The sequence below is a fragment of the Acanthochromis polyacanthus genome, chromosome 22 (genome assembly GCF_021347895.1).
Source record: "Acanthochromis polyacanthus isolate Apoly-LR-REF ecotype Palm Island chromosome 22, KAUST_Apoly_ChrSc, whole genome shotgun sequence".
NCBI lineage: Eukaryota > Metazoa > Chordata > Actinopteri > Pomacentridae > Acanthochromis > Acanthochromis polyacanthus.
In genome coordinates this window covers 3,729,110-3,748,833 of record NC_067134.1, presented here as the reverse complement: position 1 = coordinate 3,748,833, position 19,724 = coordinate 3,729,110, and the positions used below count along the sequence as shown (strand labels likewise).

General features: G+C 43.2%; 4 protein-coding genes across 8 annotated transcripts in view; 1 reads left to right on the top strand and 3 right to left on the bottom strand.

Moving 5' to 3' along the window:
* The window catches only part of LOC127531938 (NACHT, LRR and PYD domains-containing protein 12-like), a 452,657-nt gene that overhangs the window by 189,411 nt on the left and 243,522 nt on the right, over positions 1-19,724 (bottom strand). Inside the window, exons 10-11 of the mRNA XM_051942410.1 lie at positions 12,814-12,987; positions 9,392-9,565 (exon numbers count right to left, since the gene is read on the bottom strand). Of these exons, the coding sequence (XP_051798370.1) occupies positions 9,392-9,565; positions 12,814-12,987 (348 nt within the window). The remainder of the gene's footprint in view (positions 1-9,391; positions 9,566-12,813; positions 12,988-19,724) is intronic.
* Positions 1-19,724, top strand: part of LOC127531982 (zinc finger protein 883-like) — a 111,123-nt gene that overhangs the window by 52,857 nt on the left and 38,542 nt on the right. The gene's annotated exons all lie outside the window — the stretch shown is intronic.
* LOC127531990 (zinc finger protein OZF-like) overlaps positions 1-19,724 on the bottom strand; it is a 176,752-nt gene that overhangs the window by 124,851 nt on the left and 32,177 nt on the right. The window lies entirely within an intron of this gene.
* Positions 13,061-19,724, bottom strand: part of LOC127531958 (NLR family CARD domain-containing protein 3-like) — a 93,373-nt gene continuing 86,709 nt past the window's right edge. Inside the window, exon 5 of the mRNA XM_051942617.1 lies at positions 13,061-14,830. Coding sequence (XP_051798577.1) covers positions 13,061-14,830 — 1,770 coding nt within the window. The remainder of the gene's footprint in view (positions 14,831-19,724) is intronic.

Below are 19,724 nucleotides of genomic sequence, written 5' to 3'. Positions count from 1 at the left end.
ACGGTCAGGTTGAGAAAAGCAGTAACACTGGAGCCTATGAGTGAGCATGTTGTGTGGGGCCGCCTCCCTCATGGGACTGTACTCTCAGCTGGCAGCACTGTGATTGTGGAGCCTAGCTCATCACGCTGTACACCCCGAAACATATTAGTCGGCAGGGTAGTGACACCTTTGTGGGGGGATGGATGGGTCCCTGTAAAAATAATCAATCCAACTGCATCTAAAATCACATTGCGGAGAAATGCAAAAGTGGCTGATGTGTCGCCTTGTATTGCATTGGAGGATTTTGAGGTGGGTGCTGAGCAGACAGCTCATCAGATGACTGGAAAAGTAGCCAGTGGCAGCAGCCATGGTAGTTTGACGGCGCAGAGCTCTGTTGGGGGCGAGTTTGTGGGTGGGAGCCTTAGGCTCAGGGAACTGGGTCTCCAGGAGTTACCGTTGGATGATTGTGAGGTTTCTCCGGCTTGGAAAGACAAGCTGACGTCTTTGATTGTAAAGTATGAAAGCGTGTTTTCCAGACACAGTTTGGATTGTGGACAAGCCACTGGTTTCTGTCATCGTATTCGGCTGACCGATGACCGTCCTTTCCGGTTGCCGTATCGCAGGCTCTCACCAGCTCACTACCAGAAGTTGAGAGAGACACTCGATGAGATGGAGGAGCGGGATATAATCAGGAAATCTAGCAGTGAGTATGCTTCACCTCTTGTTTTGTGTTGGAAGAAAAACGGTGAGCTGAGACTGTGTAATGATTTCCGGTGGTTAAATGCCCGCACGGTCAAAGACGCACATCCTCTGCCTCATCAGGCGGACGTTTTGGCCGCACTGGGAGGCAACGCCTTTTTCAGTACGATGGACTTGACTTCGGGCTATTACAATGTGCCACTCCACGAAGAGGATAAGAAATACACTGCTTTCGCCTCACCACTGGGACTGCACGAGTATAATCGTATGCCTCAAGGTCTTTGTAATAGCCCAGCAACTTTCATGAGAATGATGCTGACCATTTTTGGTGATCAGAATTTTTTGACACTGCTTTGTTACCTTGATGATGTGTTGGTCTTTGGCAGGACAGAAAAGGAAAGTTTGGAGCGGCTTGAATTAGTTTTCAGGCGTCTGCAGGAAAACAATTTAAAGCTCTCTCCAGCGAAGTGTAAGTTCCTGCGAAGATCTGTGAAGTTTTTAGGGCACGTGGTTTCTCAGGAGGGGATATCCACTGACACTGACAAGGTGCAAGCGATAGTGAGTTTGAGTGAAGATGACATCATGGAGAGTGATGGTGTTACACCCTCCAGTGACAAGATTCGCTCGTTCTTGGGCATGGTGGTGTATTACCAACACTTCATTGAGAACTGCTCTGTGATCGCTAAGCCACTTTTTCAACTTACCTCAGGGTGCAGACAACCACGGGGTGCACGTGGTACAAAGCGGTCAAAAGTTGCACGTCGACTTATTCCTCCTGATTGGACCACAGAGTGTAGACAGGCTTTTGAGTCTTTGAAGCAGGCTTTGGTTGACCAAGTCTTACTGGCACATCCTGATTTTTCAAAACCATTTATTCTGTCTGTCGATGCATCTACCAGTGGGCTAGGAGCTGTACTTTCTCAGGTGCAGGATGGACACGACACAGCACGGCCAGTTGCATTCGCCAGCAAATCACTGAACCATGCTCAGTCTAAGTACCCAGCTCATAGATTGGAGTTTTTTGCTATGAAATGGGCTATTCATGACAAGTTTAGTCATTGGCTGCAGGGACAGAAATTCACGGTGTGGACGGATAATAATCCTCTCAAATATATTTTGACTAAACCAAGACTGGATGCATGCGAGCATAGATGGGTGTCCAAACTGGCTCCTTTTGATTTTGACATCCAGTACATTCCTGGACCCAAGAATATTGTGGCTGACGCACTGAGCCGAGAACCTTTCGTGAGGTGCAAAGTGATGCACAGGTTGACAAGAACCCCCTATCATGTTTTATTGGATGAGGCGAGTGGTGTTTCCTTCCCATGTGTACAGGATGCATTTCGTCTCTCCTGTGAGCAGGATAAGGGGGGAAGGCAGACTCTATCCATTTCAAGTTCCGCTGAAGTTTGTGGGGGTGGGTCTTGTAGTGGCGGTAAAATCTCAGGTGAGGAAGTGTCTGCTGTGTTGAATGTGCATCAGCACTGGAACGATGCTGGTTTAGTGAGAGCAGTCGCTCACGTACAGCAGCTGCAGCAGGTGGCATCGGTGGGACAGAATCTACTGCCTGTTTTCACCCTCAAGGAACTGCAGGATATGCAAATTCAGGATCCTGTTTTGAACAGAGTGCGGTTTTTCGTGGACAGAGGTCGCCGTCCATCTCGCCGGGAGAGAGTTCATGAATGCAGGGAGACAAACAGGACACTGAAGCAGTGGGAAAAACTCACGACCCGGCTGGGTGTCCTTTATCGTATTTCTAAGCATCCGGTGAGCAAAAAGAAGATTTTCCAGTATGTGGTCCCACAAGCTTTGAGAAGTCAGGTGCTAAAAGGGGTGCATGACGATGCTGGTCATCAGGGGCAGCAGCGCACTTTATGGCTCCTCAGGCAACGTTTTTACTGGGATACAATGGCAGATGATAGCAAGTTGTACGTTACGCAATGTAAGAGATGTGTGTTGAGCAAGGCCCCAGAGCCGGAAGCCAGAGCTCCACTGGTGTCTATTGTCACTACTGCTCCACTGGAGTTGGTGTGTGTGGATTTTTGGTCGGCAGAGGATGATAATAACAAGTCAGTTGATGTTTTAGTGGTTACTGACCACTTCACCAGGCTGGCCTGTGCCTATCCTTGTCCTAACCAGACAGCTAAGACTGTCGCTCGTGTTCTGTGGAACAATTTCTTTTCTGTTTATGGATTCCCAGCACGCTTACATTCAGACCAAGGTGCTAATTTTGAGAGTGCGCTCATAGCTGAGCTCTTACAGTTGGCGGGCGTGGAAAAATCCCATACCACACCGTATCATCCGATGGGTAATGGACAGGCAGAGCGTTTCAATCGCACTTTGGGTTCCATGATCAGAGCTCTACCACCGCGTTTGAAGGCAAAGTGGCCTCAGATGCTGAATACACTGACTTTCACATATAACTGCACCATCCATGAGACCACAGGGTTTCCACCTTTCTTTCTGATGTTTGGTCGGACTCCTCGCCTGCCCGTTGATGTGATGTTCGAGAGTGTTTTGTTGGATGGAGAGACTGTTGATGTTGATAAATATGTTCAGGCTTTGGGAAGAGACTTGAGGGAGGCAACAGCAATCGCACAGGCACACATTAGCAGGCGGCAGGTAAAACAAGCCGAGGTCTATAACAGAAAGACGAAGGGCTTTTCTGTTGAAATCGGTGACAGAGTATTGTTGGCAAACAAAGGGGAAAGGGGGAAGAAGAAATTAGCTGATCGATGGGAAAATGCAGTGTATGTGGTTGTGAGCAAGAATGACGAGCTTCACACATATAGCCTTCAACATCCTGTTACACGCCGGATTAAGACAGTTCACAGGAACCTGATCATGCCTGTAAATTTCCTGCCACTGCCTTCATGGGAGGAGACTCAGGAATGGGAGCTCTCTGGCTCCAGTGTCGAACTGAGTCAGGATAGGGTGAGAATGTTGGGTCAGACGGAGCTGAGTGATGGCCGGACTGCTCGCTGGGTGTCTGACCTGCCAGAGTCTAACGTGGAGGATGGGGTCCATCAGCCTGTTTTCTCTGAAATATCTGATGGTTGCAGTGAGGCAGAGGAGAGTCGGCTGGTTGACGATGACAGTGCTGAGCTGCAGGTTCATGTGGACACAGGATCAGTCAAATCAGGTTCTGGCGGATGTCAGCTGCCTGACTCTACTAGTGGCATTCACAGTGTTGAGCATGTTGTTAGTGGTTCCAGACATTCAGTCCAGACTTCATGTACAGAGTCAGCGAGAGTGAGGGAGTCTCAGTCCCTGGCCATTGAACAGAGGGGGATGTCTGTGGGTTCATTGGGGGGGGATTTTCGCACCAGGTTAGGTAGACTTGTTAGGCCGGTAAATAGGTTAATACAGACTATGTCCACACAAAGAGTTCGAATTGGTACGTAGATGGATCGTCTGTTTGGAAGAAACTGTGTTTTTTTTTTTCTGTTTGTTTGTTTTTTGTGTTTTGTTTTTGTTTAGATATGTGGTTTTGTATTTCATTATTTTTGATACTATGCTGAGCTTTATATTCCTGTACGGTTGGTTTCCAATCAGGTGCATACTTTTGGCTGTGAATTTCAGGCCCTTGAAATGTGTATATGGCATATTTTCCTGGGGTTAAACGTGTGCTTGATCACCCCACGTTTACCTTGATCCTTCGCTGGATAGTTTTTTTTCTGGTTGGGCTGGGTTATGTTTCAGTTGTTGGAGATTTGCGTCGTTGCACCTATGAACACTGTATGTGAAGACTAATGTAATAGTTTCTTTGCCATAGTATGAACTGGAATGTGTGATGTGTTGTTTTTTTTCATATAGCGCAAAAACAGTGGGGGTGAATGTAATAGAATGAGATTGATGTTGTTGCGCTATATGAATTTGTATTTATTTTTGTTTATATTTGTATTTATTGTTTTTATGGTTTTTTAAAATAATATGTTGAATATTGGTCACATCCTGTGGGGAGACTAGTTAACTACGGTTATGGTTATGAGTTTTTAGTATGTCCATTAGGGAGGGGGATTAATAATCACCGGAAGTGTGGTCAGTATTTTATTTTGAAAAGTGGTGTATTGCTTCCTCTTTTTATGGCGACTCCTCATGGGAAGGTATGTGTTTTTGTCACTCTCTGTGTTTTATTGTTTTTTTTTCTTCCTTAATGGAACGTTTTGTTTAGTTAATATAGTCTGTGTTTTTGTCAAACTGGTTATAACATTGGGTGTTTTGTTCTTATTGCTTTCTCTTTTTATGGCGACTCCTCATGGGAAGGAAAATAAATGTCCCGTTCGAAGCTACCATCCTCGTGTTATTTAATACAAAATTCAAACACAACGCAGAACACGATTGACTACATGTGCACTGCCTCCTCTCTTGCAGCAGATATACATGTTGTTAATCCATGTGACACAAAATATGCTTTGGGACGGCAAAGAATAGCAACAGAGCTATACGTGCACTGTTCCAAAGAGAAACGACAACAAAACCTGATGTTATCCATTACTGGAACTCTTTTATTAATAATATCTCTTGGTCTCAGGTTTGGCTTTTACCTCACAAATTCATGTTGAACAAAGTTAGGGAAATTTCTGTTAAAATCTTACATAAAATCTATCCAGTCAAACATCATATGACGAAGTTCAAACGTGATATAGATGTAAGATGTTCTTTTTGCTCTGAACAGCCAGAAACAGTACCACATTTTTTTGGTATTGTAGTTACAGCAGAAAAATGTGGAAGAAAATTTCTAAATTTTGTACAGAAAAACTAAATCTGCAGATTGATTTGCTCTACAAACACATAATTTTTGGAGTTTATGCACAGGATGGATATGAAAAAAGACAAGGCCTTTACCATCAATCTCATATTAATATTAGTAAAATTTCACATTCATAAAGCAAAATTCAGTAATCAAAAGCCAAATTATCTTGTCTTCCATAAAGAATTTGAATATTATTTAAAGTCAATAGTCCCATCTGATAACCAGAAATAAAAAAAACTGTTAACATTTGTAAAAAACTTTATTTCCTATGAATGTTTAAATTTGCTCAGCTGTTTTTTTTTTGTTGTTGTTTGTTTTTTTGTTTTTGAGAGTTTTTTAAAATTTCATTTCAAAGTAATTTTTGTTAAACCTGTCACGGTATGTTTCAATATGATGTTGATGTTGATGTAGGCTAACAGGTTCCCTCTGCTCTCAGCATTAATGCTAAGCTAGGCTAACAGGTTCAATCTGCTCTTAGCATTAATGCTAAGTTAGACTAACAGTTTCCCTCTGCTCTCAGTATTAATGCTGAGCTAGGCTAACAGGTTCAATCTGCTCTCAGCATTAATGCTAAGCTAGGCTAACAGTTTGCCTCTGCTCTCAGCATTAATGCTAAGCTAGGCTAACAGGTTTCCTCTGCTCTCAGTATTAATGCTAAGCTAGGCTAACAGTTTCCCTCTGCTCTCAGCATTAACACTAAGCTAGGCTAACAGTTCCCCTCTGCTCTCAGTATTAACACTAAGCTATGCTCACAGTTTCCCTCTGCTCTCAGCATTAATGCTAAGCTAGGCCAAAAGGTTCAACGTGCTCTTAGCATTAATGCGAAGCTAGGCTAACAGGTTTCCTCTGCTCTTAGCATTAATGCGAAGCAAGGCTAACAGTTTCCCTCTGCTCTCAGCATTAATGCTAAGCTAGGCTACCAGTTTCCCTCTGCTCTCAGTATTAATGCTAAGCAAGGCTAACAGTTTCCCTCTGCTCTCAGCATTAATGCTAAGCTAGGCTAACAGTTTCCCTCTGCTCTCAGCATTAATGCTAAGCTAGGCTAACAGTTTACCCTGCTACCTGTCTTTGAGCTAAGCTAGGCTAACAGGTTCCCTCCGCTTTCTGTATTAATGCTAAGCTAGGCTAACAGTTCCCTCTGCTTCCTGTCTTTGAACTAAGCTAGGCTAAAAGTTTCACTGTGCTGTCAGTATTAATGCTAAGCTAGGCTAACAGTTTATCCCGCTTCCTGTATTTCAGCTAAGCGAGGCTAACAGTTTCCTTCTGCTCTCAGTATTAATGCTAAGCTAGGCTAATAGGTACCCATGCTCTCAGCATTAATGCTAAGCCATGCTAACAGTTTCACTCTGCTCTCAGCATTAATGCTAAGCTAAGCTACCAGTTTCCCTCTGCTCTCAGTATTAATGCTGAGCTAGGGTAACAGTTTCCCTCTGCTCTCAGCATTAATGCTAAGCTAGGCTAGTCATGGTGTGTAGCTGAGCTAACTGTTCTTCTTCTTCATTCTTGGTGTTTCCTGTCTTCCACTGATTCTCTGGTGTTTTCTGTTCAGCCCCTCAGGAAGAAGGAAACATTTAGCGCCACCTACCCTCCACCACCGCTAGAAATAGCATCATTAGTCTAGAAATTATTACAAGTACACCTCTGTACATGAAGGAAAACTAAAAAGAAAGAAATCTAGATCCACTTCCAACAAAGAACAACTTTATGAACCTTTTTTAGTTTAAAATGCATCAATTAGCCTTAAAGTCAACAAATTTAATCCTTCTGGAAACTCTAAACATTTTTAACCGACTGATCGATCCATTTGACGGTGAAAAATAACCTGAAATAAAATCAATAAATAATCAAAGTGATCAGCATCATTCCCTCAGGAGATCAACATAGAAACACTTCCACTGATTGAGCTGATTTTTAATCAGAATGATGAAGTCAGGATTAGCAGCTACAATGAGCTCGTTTTTAACCAACAACTTTTCAAAGCGTGTTTGAACTGTGACGCTGCAACTCTCAGCTCCTGCTCAGTGTTTAGGAAGATCTGGACCTGGTCTCCAGCAGCAGAGAAGCCGGTCTCACAAAGATCAGCAGAAGAACGTCCACAGCCCTCAGAGTGGATTCTGCCTCTCTACACTCAGACACAATTCAGAGTCTGAGATGTGAACCTCAGACATCACGTTGATGAGCTCCTCCTCCTCTGCAGAGCTGGAACCAGTGGAAGCACTGGAAGGATTTCTCAGCCACTCATACTGGGAACTGTTTTCAGGGAACTACTTCTTAAAGAATCCATCAGTCATGAAATAAGCTGCTTCATACATGGAATCACTGAGGTGGCATCATCGCCGCTGCTTTCTACAAATTCCTGCAGGTTCTCCAATCAGTCAGTATCTCCTCCATCCAGTGGCTGCCCCACATTGCTAACTTTCCACTAAACAGCTCATCTAGTCTGTGACCTGAGGGAGGAGTTTATCTTTCCCTTCAAGCTGCACATTTACTTCATTTAGCATCCAAATGTGTCCCTCAGGTAGGCCACTTTCACCTGGAACTTTTCATCACTCCATTTATCTCACACTTCTTCTTGTGTTCCTGCTCCACAAACATTCTGATCTCCTCTCTGAGCTCAGAAACTCTGGACTAGACCATAGACTGTATATATAGTGGACGTAGCATCTGGCTCCAGAATTGAAGCCAACCCGGAAGTGTCAAAAACTTGCAATATCACGCCGTCCGCTAGGGTTGGCTCCAAAAAGCTTTTGCTCCATAGACTCCAATTCATTTTTGGAAAAAATAAAATTTGATAGACTGATGTTCTACAGCTCAGGATTTTTTTCCCGTTAGTTTTCATGGTCAAAATGAGAGATCAGGTGTCCGATCTTAAAATGAATCAATACTGGATTTTAAATAATTGGTTAAAGTTGTCGGAGCCAGGGGGCGTGGCTATACTTGATAGACAGCAACAGAAGCCTCTGCGGTAAAATGTGGGCGGGATAAGAGAGTCCTCAGCCAATCCTACCCCGAGTTGCTCTCCGGTCCAGTCTGTTTGATGACGCTTTTTACGTCACTGGCTCCAAAATATCCAAAACGGCGACCAGGAAGTAGCAAAATCCGGGCTTCATTTTCTCGGCGTTGAAACCAACGGGTGACGTCACGGTTAGTTTACGCCTGGACGAGACTTTCCCTGGTGACAGCCACCTTGGTTCAGAGTCAAACAGTGAAGCTAAGAGCTACAGATGCTTCGTCACATTTCCTCATCTGAGCTTTCAGGATATTTTTGTTTGTCTCATTATCTCCGTCTCTCTCTCTGCCTTTCTTCTCATTCCTGTTAAATATTTTTCCGTTGTGTCTTCTGTGTGTTTGTTTGTAGTATTTCAGATCTCCTGCTCTGTGGTGTGTGTTCACTGCCCCCAGGGGGCGCCACTATTTAAGAAGCACTGATCTAGGCAAAAAGGTCCCTGTCTGTCTGTACCTGAGAGCGTCTGTCTGTCTGTACCTGAGAGTTTCCAGTCTACAGTGTGGATCCTCCACTTTAGCTCTCAGCATCTTCTCTCCTGAGTCTCCTGGATGGTTGTAGCTCAGGTCCAGCTCTCTCAGACTTGAGGTCTTCAAGCTCAGAGCTGAGGCCAGAGAAGCACAGCCTTCCTCTGTGACCAGACAGCCTGAAAGCCTGCACACACAAAACAACACAAACCTGATGGACAACACTTGGCTGAATGTTTCTCACTCTCTCTTTTCTTCTTTGTCTTTCAGATACATTTTGCTGCACATTTCATGCGTCTCAAGCAAATCAACAATCTCAGCAATGATTAGTGGGATTTAATCATGTCAAAAATAAACCCTGACAAAGTCCTGCACAAGTTCAGTAAAAGCTCATTTGATGAATCCCATCAGCAGAAATGATTGTACTCAGGTTAGCTGTTTATCCACTGATAGAAATCACATCAGTTTCAAAGTGTGAGTCCTGACCTGAGAGCTTCCAGTTTACAGTGTGGACTCTCCAGTCCAGCAGAAAGACTCTCCACTCCTGAATCCTGCAGGTTGTTGTTAGTCAGGTCCAGCTCTGTCACACTGGAGGACTGGGAGCTGAGGACTGAGGACAGAGCTCCACAGCTTCTCTCTGACAGATTACAGTTATTAAGTCTGAAGAGACAAAGACAAGAAAAGAAGTAAAACATTAAGTTCAGTATTTTCTGTCCTGGTGAAAAGACTCTTCGTATTTCTACTCCTCTTCTATGCAGACCTCACAATCCAAAAAGGGCAAAATGTTGTCCTAAAGTCCAGTGGATTGATTTGAACTACTTTGGATAACCATGACCTGGATGAATGAGAACCTACACAGACAGCTAGCTGCAAGACTACCACCACGTCCACAACAAACTTACCACTGACAAGGAAACTATACAAGTCAGCTCACCAGACTTGTTAGTGCTACAGGCTAATGCTAACCACTAATTGCTAAAATATTTCACTACTTCAGTCAAGCTAACCACAGACAGAGACTATGCAAGCAGACTTCATCTAAGATGCAAGAACCTACTGCTAACTGCTACTTGATAATGCTATCTAAAGAGAAAAAAACAAAAAGGAGTTTTTTTCCAATGAATCTTTTTTGTTAAAAAAGCTAAATTTTATTGACCATGATTGATTTATGAAAGCAATAAAAGGGTACAACATCCAAGGGGGTGAATACTTATGATAGGCACTGTACCTGCATTTGCCAATCATAGGTTCCAGCCTCTATCCTTCTCCCCATCTCCAACTAATTTCTCCACTAACCTCTCCTTAATAGAACCTCCATAATTCTCCTGCTTTCTCCTCTATATAAGCTAAGCTTCTCAGCACCTAATCATGCCTCCATGTATACCGGCCTTGTGACAGACTAATTCTACAACCAGACAAAATATGCTGTAAGCTAGCAGTACCTGAGCACAGCGGGCAGGATTGGTTTCCTTCTATCCAGAGTCTGAGGTTCTGGGGGGTTGGAAACACATCGTATGTTGCCCCTATTAGAAATCTAATACAGCTTTCGTCCATCCTCCACAGGTCCCTCCAGCTGAGCTTCCTCTTCTCAACACCTTCCCAGTTCAACCACTGCCCCTGTTTGGCCTGACCAACTGCATTTGCCCCCCTTAACAGTTCCTCTTGTCTGCACATCTGTTCCACTACCAGCTTTCTTTTCTCCTTTGGACCTGCTTTGCTCCACGCTGGTTTACCTGGGTCAAGCTCCAAGCCTCCCCGGTCAGATTGAACATTATTTACTTATTTCTGCAGCCTCAGAGCTGCCTCTGCCTCCTGCACTGCTGCTCTCTGGTTCCATTTCCTCCCCTGGTAGGATTCAGAACCACATTGCTAACTAAACTGTCCTTACTCCCAGACAATAAGAGCTCTGTCCTAACCTTGGTGCATTTAAACTCCTCTGTTAGACTGGATACTGGCAGCTGAACTTTCCCTTTCCCATACAAAGCTACACTGCTTCAGCACCTGGGAACATCCAACCATTTCCTAAAATAAGAACTAACTAGCCTTTCCATTCTCTGTGCCATGGATAATGGGACTTCATAAATGGATATTGGCCTCATTAATCTAGGATATAAACCAGACAGCAAACAGCACAACCTCAGTTTTCCTGGGAGCGCTGATTTATCTATTCTATCCAGCCCTTCTGCAACATCCTTTTTAAATTGTACAACTTGTTCCTCATCATTCAGGTCCACATTATACCACCTTCCTAAGCTCTTCACTGACTTCTCCCTAATGGTAGGAATTTCCTCACATCTATGGAAAACTTCTTATCACTTACTTTCCCTCTGTATAATGAAATAATCCTTGATTTACGAGACTTGACCCTCATACTAGCCCATCTGACATTCCTATTTATTATATCTAACAACCTCTGTGTACATTTACTGTTGTAGTTATCAGTGTCATATCATCCATAGAAGCTCTAACTGGTGGAAGACTCATTCCATTCTGCCATCTCTCTCCACCTACGACCCACTTGGAAGCCCTGATCATTAACTCCATAGCCATTGTGAAAGCTAACAGTGAAACTTTACATCCTGCCATAAAATGAGATCTGATGACTCCTTGTCCTTAAGGATGAAAACACCTCCTGTCCTATGCCACGCTCTTGAATAATACTGTGTTTCTCCCAGATGATTCTCAGATGTCTTCACAGTATCTTATAGATACCAGGTGAACTCTTGTAGACCCTGTAGTGGACTCCATTAGGCCCTGGGGCCAACGAAGCTCTTGCATGTCTGACCACCTCCACAACTTTTCTCCATCTCAGTAGGCCAACATCCATCTCCTCACACATTTCCCCCAATGGTGACATGTCAGGAGGAAGACCTATGTTTCTATTCTCCTCTGAATCTGAATACGTCAAACTCAAATACTCTTCAACCTTTGACTTTGCTGCCTTAAGTTGTCCTCCATGTTCCTGATTAAACATGTCCTTCACAAACTTAACAGTTCCTAAAAAACGCTAACCTTACACGTTCTTTCTTCTTTCTCTTCTCCCTAAGGTGTTCTGCCCTTCTGAGTACTGCTAACCTGCTTCTCAGTTCCTCCTGCAACACATTAATTTCCTCCCTTTCTTCTTCTGATAACTTCCTCCACTGCTTCTTTAACTGCCTCCTTTCCTTTACTAGTCTGTCTGTTTCTCTTTAGCGCCTAGACCTTCCTACCTGCACCCTCTCACCTCTGCTGTTAATAAACACCCCAAATCTCTCTAGACCATAAGAGTATATCAAGAGGATCTGAACTGAGGATCTCCTTGATCTCAGTAAAGACAGAAGACAACACTGCTTCAGTGGATGTTTGGGCTCCAATGGTGAGAAGGAATTGGACCTGAACCTCAGATAAGAATGGAAACAACAGTCCAACTGTCCACCAGCTGAACTGCACTGAGTTCAGTCATTGAACAAACTGAACTTTCTACAGTTTAATTTAGCAGACGCTTTTACCCAAAGAGATGAACATCTGAGAGTAGAAACAACACAAGAAAGGATCTAGTCAGGAGAAAACAACCTGGAGAAGATCCATAAAACAAGTTCAAGTGTGAACATAAGATGTTTGTTCGGGTGTTTCTTTTTCATCAACGTCTATCTGAAACATTCTATTTAGTAAAACAGTGAAACTAAAACAGAACCTTGAACTAAGACTTCCCAGGTTCTTACAGGTTCTGGTTCTGTGAAGCAGGTTCCAGGTTGTTCAGTTCCTGTAGTGGAAGAGGCCTCATGAAGAGAAACTAGAGCGAAAGGTCAGTAACACAACTGATCTGAGTCATACAAATACAGAAAACCTCCCACCTCAGCTGTTCTGCTCATCATGAATAAAAACACATTTTAAATGGTCATCAGTTGAACAGGTTGATGAGTCCTGACCTGAGAGCTTCCAGTTTACAGTGTGGACTCTCCAGTCCAGCAGAAAGACTCTCCACTCCTGAATCCTGCAGGTTGTTGTTAGTCAGGTCCAGCTCTGTCACACTGGAGGACTGGGAGCTGAGGACTGAGGACAGAGCTCCACAGCTTCTCTCTGACAGATTACAGCCACTCAGTCTGAAGAGACAAAAAGCACATTATACTGATCAAACATCAGCAAAATGAAAAAGGATCTTCAGTCTCCAACTGCTTACACAATTTTCTTGGAGGCTTTGACCACTGGCAGCAGCCTCAGAAGAACCTCTTCTGAAGCAGAGTATTTCTTCAGGTCAAACACGTCCAGATGTTCTCCTGATGACAGTAAGATGAAGACCAGAGCTGACCACTGAGCAGGAGACAGTTCATCTGTGGACAGATGTCCTGATCTCAGGGACTGTTGAATCTCCTCCACTAGAGAAGCATCCTTCAGTTCATTCAGACAGTGGAACAGATTGATGCTTCTCTCTGCGGAAACATCCTCACTGATCTTTTTCTTGATGTACTCCGCTGTTTTCTGATTGGTCTGTGAGCTACTTCCTGTCTGTGTCAGCAGGCCTGGTAGGAAATTCTGATTGGTCGGCAGTGATAGACCCAGGAGGAAGCGCAGGAACAAGTCCAGGTGACCGTTTGGACTCTGTAAAGCCTCGTCCACAGCTCTCTGGTAGAGATGTTGTAGTTTAGGTTTCTTCAGAAATACTTTCAGCTTCTTGAAGGAAGTTTGTTGTTCTTCCAGCAGGTTGATTCCAGAGTCAGTGAAGGTCTGATGGACATGAAGAGCAGCCAGAAACTCCTGAACACTCAGATGGACGAAGCTGAACATCTTGTCTTCCCGTTTCCGTCTTCGCTCTGCTTTGAAGATCTCTGTGAACACTCCTGAGTACACTGAGGCTTCACTCACATTGATGCCACTTTCTCTCAGATCTTTCTCATAGAAGATCAGGTTGCCCTTCTGCAGCTGTTCAAAAGCCAATTTAGCTAATGACTTAATGAACTGAATGCACTTCTCTGGACCGTACTTTTCTTTTGTGTGATCAATCTGAAATCTTAGAAACTCTGCGTACATCTCAGTCAGGGTTCTGGGTAGATCTCTTCCCTCTCTGCTTCTCAGCAGCTCCTCCAAAACTATAGCAGTGATCCAGCAGAACACTGGGATGTGGCACATGATGTGGAGGCTTCGTGACTTCTTCATGTGGGAGATGATGCAGCAAGTCTGCTCCTCATCACTGAATCTCTTGCTGAAATACTCCTCCTTCTGTTGGTCAGTGAACCCTCTGACCTCTGTTGCAGTGTTGACGAGGTTTTGAGGGATCTGATTGGCTGCTGCAGGTCGTGTGGTTATCCAGAGGCGAGCAGAGCGCAACAGTTTTCCACTGATAAGTTCCTTCAGCAGGACTTCGATTTTAGTTGACTTTGTTGCATCCACAGAGGGAATGTGGTCGACCTGAAAGTCCAGACGAAGGCGACTCTCGTCCAGTCCATCAAACACAAACAGCAGTTTGAATCTGCTCTTCTTGTAGCTGCTGTTTCCTGATGACTGCAGAGCTGTAAAGATGTAATTCAGAGCTTCCACTGTGATGTCTTCAGTTTCTGGGATACAGAAATGAATGAGCTCTGCCAAACCAAACTCTTTTCCCTGCAGTGAATTCAGGGCACGGAAAGTGAACGGGAAAATAAGATGCACGTCTTGATTGGTTCTTTTTTCAGCCCAGTCCAACACAAACTTGCGCACGAGGAATGTTTTTCCAATCCCTGCAATCCCATTGGTCAGCACTGTTCTGATGGGTATGTCTTTTCCAGAAGGATGCTTGAAAATGTCTCTGGGTTGGATCTGTGTCTCTGTGTCTGATGGCTTCCACACCTTGTCAATCTGTAGGACCTCATGCTGTGTGTTGACGTGCACGTCCCGGCCAGCTGTAATGTACAGCTCTGTGTAGATATCAACCAGAAGCTGCTTATCTGCTGCCCACCCCTCTGTTGTAACCTTAAACGCGTCCTGGAAGTAAGATTGAAGTTTCTGTTGGTAATATCTGATGGGACGTGGTTCTGGTACCGGAACAGTCTGATCTGTGTCAAACATGAAGGGAACAGTGTGAGGTGTGCATCTACAGAAACCTCTGTTGTTGCTGGAAAAACACAAACAAGTAAGCAACTAAAAAGAAGTAGGACTTTTAATTCACCATCTATAACTTCTGATGGAAAAAAGTTGGCCAATTGTGTGTGAGATTTTTAATGCTTCAAAATGGATATTCTAGTGAATGGGAAAAGTAAATGTTTTCCTACATTAGTGTGATTTTCATCCTAACTTCTACACATAATACAGCAACATACCCTGATCATTTGGAGGAAAGTGACTGAAAAAACTGACTGAAAGGGCAACTCAGAAAAATGGCTACCCAGATGGTTAACTATGGAGGCAGTCAGAAGGTAGATGGGTTACCTAAAGTCCAGATTAAGCTGTTCTGAGAGTTCCTATTAGGGCAAGACCCTTAAGACAATATAACTTAAAAACGGAGAGTTGGAACAGCAGCCCTGTTCTGGGATCACCGGGGCCATCATCAAAATACACTACCAGTCAAAATTTTTAGACTGCCCCAATTTTTCATTGAAATTCAAGTAGTTCAAGTCCAATGAGTAGCTCGAAATGGTACAAAGGTAAGTGGTGAACTGCCAGAGGTTTTTAAAAAAAAGTAAGGTTACCCAAAACTGAAAAGTAATGCACATTTTAGATTGACACAAAAAGGCCTTTTTCAGGGAACAGAAACGATTTAACAACTTAAAGCTGTTCTTCACCAATGGAGGTTGATCAAGTCTTGAAAGTTGGAGCTACCAAATCCTACAGGTGTCCCAACTTTTCTAGATTCCTTTCAACCCCCTCTGTCTGCATAAAGTAGTGTTGGAACACACCATGGAACCCTCCACAGCATTATTAGAACAGTATTGTACTGCAGAAAGTAGTGTGTTGCTACAAAAAAGGAGAGGAAAAGGAAACTAACAATAGAAGAGAGACAGACCATCATAACACTTAAAATGTAGGTCTTTCCTACAGAGAAACTGAAGACAGTCAAGGTGTCAGTGAGTACAGTTTTCTTCACCATCAAAAGGCTCTCAGAAATTAGCTTAAAATGGGCACCAGTTTAGAAAATTGGGTTTGAGGCTCACCAGCCATAAAACTGACCGTTCTGTTACAGCTACACTACAACCTGCTGCCTCATGCAATTCCATAGACAACCACTGTTCTGTGTTGTACAAAGCAACCTGCTTAAACTCAGCTTCCATTTCAGGCATGAGGAACTGCTGCCATCTTTCTTTACAGACCAAACAATCCATCAGTTTTACCTTCAGTCTGAGGAAGAGGAGGCTGATTCTGAGAGGAGGAAGGTTCTCTGTTCTCTGAAGGTTCTCCAACAACATTGACATGCACTGACAGACAGACAGAGATCCCATGTTATATTCTCCACTGTTTACTGTTTTCATTTATTTCAGCTACAACAGACTTAGAAGGGATTTTATGTTGACATTTATTGATGAGTTTATGGTGTTGATTAACACTGGTTTTCTGACACCAAACTGCTCCTTCAAAGTAAAACCTAATGTTCTTCTGACATTAGTCTGCCATATCCAGACCATTCTGAAGAACAGAGTGTTCTGGCCTCACCTCATCATCATTCTGCTATAGAGCTCCCGGAGATGACGTCACACAATCCCGGCATGCAACAGTTGAAATCAAAACACCGCCATATTGGCAGGAAGGCACGCTGTTTAAACTACTGCCAGCTAACTCCTAAACGTTCTTCAGCGTCGACATCAGAGATATGGTGGACAGTTTTTGCGCCCCGGGATGCCAGAACAGCCGAGGACGAGCAAAGGGGAGAGCATTTTATCGGATTCCCAAAGATTCTGAAAGACGACAGAGGTGGATCACTGCCATAAAACGCGCAAGAAGCGAGCAGAAGAAAATGGAGCGGTGGGAACCCGCAGGCAACGGATTCCGCTTATGTAGTGACCACTTTGTATCAGGTACAGAATCCGTTTCCTAAGCTTTATATCTGATCGCGTAATTTCTAGCAATATGATGCTCGCTGCTCATGCGAATTTAATAGGACAAAGCTACACTTACCCTCCCAGTGATGACAGTGATATCCTTCGCAGGAAGACTCCAGATCTGAATCCCGGTGACAAAGTTAGCCTGTGTCCATTTATACCCCCCAAGGCTTTTATACGCTTTAAGAGATTCACCGGAGTAGGATGAAGGAAAATTTATCAGGTAATTGTATTTGTCAGGGTACCGCAGGTCCGGTAAAAGGTCCGCTCCGACCACCTCAAGATTCTTAAATAAGATACCGGGGGCATGATATGGATCGGATATGTTTAGTTTGTCCAGTTTGTTTGTATATTTTATAATATCGTCTGATTTAAAATGAAAAGTAAACTCAGACGGCGTAAATTTTCTACCAGCGCCATTCATTTTGAAGCGGAGTTTCCTGCCAACATGGCGGCGTAAACAAACGGAGTCACGTGACGTCCAGAGCTCTATAGAGGGAAGAAGGTCTGTCTTTTTAAAGCAGCCGCAGTCATCCAGGGTGGAGCTAAGCCCAGGATGCAGCAACAGTGTCCCCTTAAATAGTCAGCCAACATGGCTGCCTTATTGCTCCATCCAAACCCTCTGAAGACTTGACATTTTCAGTGTGGTAGGTCACTGGGAGGCTGTTGATGGTTTAAAAGTATAACATAATGTTACATAGTACCACATACTAACATCCCAGATGGTACGCACAGAAAAAGATGTAGTATGTTCCAGTACATATTATGTTAAATGTAGTATGTCAGAAATACCCAGATGTCCTACAGCATTCAAACTGATTTTGAATGCTGTAGGACATGTTAGGACAACTAACATGTTTTTCTGGCCGTTCTGACCCACATTCTATTAACAGTCATCTGCAGCATGTATTTAAATTTAAAGGTTTGTGATTTGGAATGCAGCTGCTTCAATAACATGTCTCTGTCCTTACTGAGAGCTGATTGGTCAGCTTCCCTCTGGTTGTAAACTGCAGGACCACTCCCAGATAAACAGAATGAATGAAGAATCTTCAGAAACTGTCTGATCGACTCATAATTTGGTGAGAACAGATGAGGACATGCTTTGCTTCCACAGAAGGTCAGCTCATACAGAACAAATTTTGGTGTTCTATCAAGGTTTAAACAGCAGTGGGCAGCACTTAGTCAGTAGGGTTGATCAGTAGATTTTACAGAGGAACTGACCTTAATGTGGACTCAGGAAAAACTGACAGAACCTGAACTCTATCAGACTGTAGCAGAACCTGAACTCTATCAGACTGTAGCAGAACCTGAACTCTATCAGACTGTAGCAGAACCTGAACTCTATCAGACTGTAGCAGTATGGAGCTAGAACAGTCTCATAATTCACAAATGCACACAGAAGAATTCACAAATGTAAACTGGTATTCACAAATGTAAACTGCAATCCACAAATAAATTAAGAAAGTTCACAAATGTATTTCTGCATTCACAAACTGCTTTTGTGTGTGAATTTTTTTGAGACTGCTCTGCCGTCGTCTCAATCCACAAATGCATTTTTTCAACACAGAAGTTTCTGTAGCCAATCAGATGTCTCCCTCCTTTCAGCCAATCACAAAAACTCACCCCACGTGGGGGTGGGTGTACTGTTCAGCCAATCATATGAACGTGTCCGCAAAGCGTTTCACTTGACCGGCTCATTGGCCTGAAGAGCAAAGCTGCCCATCGAAGTGACCATGGCGTCTGATGGGGACAATGCTTTAAGCATAGATATAAAGAGTAGATGCACCAGCGTGCTGTAGCAGCCGGCTAATCGGCGTGCCTACATGGCGGCCATCTTGACGGGGGTAAAGTTCCCATTCAAAGCAATGCATGTACATTGAAAATATATCATAATTTGCTCATTTCTCAACCGATTTTCGTGTGGTTTACTTTATTCTCAACGTCAAAACATGTACTATTAATAGAAAATATGTGATCTGAAAAAAAAAACACTGAAAAAGGCTTCCTACAAATGTAACCTGCAATTTTAGTTATCATATTCTTTAGGTCCAGAGGCCAGGGACTCTTTTCAGTTCAGCCATTACACATAAATGTAAATGCCTGGATACATAGAAAATGTTATGAGATCAAAAGATTTAATTGTAAATGTAATCTATTTATTTATTTCTTATTAAGATTAATTTATTATTATGTATTTATATATAAATATATATATCTAGGCCATTATATACATATAACAAGGAGTTAGACTAGAACAGGATAGAGTTTATTTACATTTACAATAAACAGCTTAAGTATTAATATTAATTAATTTTTATTTAATTATTTCTTTCTCTCTCTCTCTCGAGGCTGTTACATGCATCTAAGAAGGAGATAGACTAGAACAAGATAGAGGCAGACTGGAACAGAATACAGTTTATTTACATTTACAAAACACAGGTACATTGTTGTGTGTGTCCCTGAGTAAGTAACACTTCACCTTCATACAAAGTCATGGCTGGAAACCCTGAAAGAGGACCGTTTTGCACGATTCCTTCTTGTATTTTGTACTCATCAGGTTTAAAATGTTTGCTGCAGAGCACCGACCCATCACTTGCAGCAAACCCCACCCTCCTCAGAGCTGCTTCCACTTCCTCCTCAGCCGAAAGTCTTTGGGAAACCTACATGGAGTAAGAGCAATAGACAAAAAAGTAAATAAGTCTGTACACAACAACATATCTAAAAATAAATCATGTTAAATTAAGGACAAAGAACAGCAGTAGCCAATATACTGGAGACCAAAGTTATTTAATTTGATCAGTATAATATTGTTTAGTAACATTTCAATTATGTGA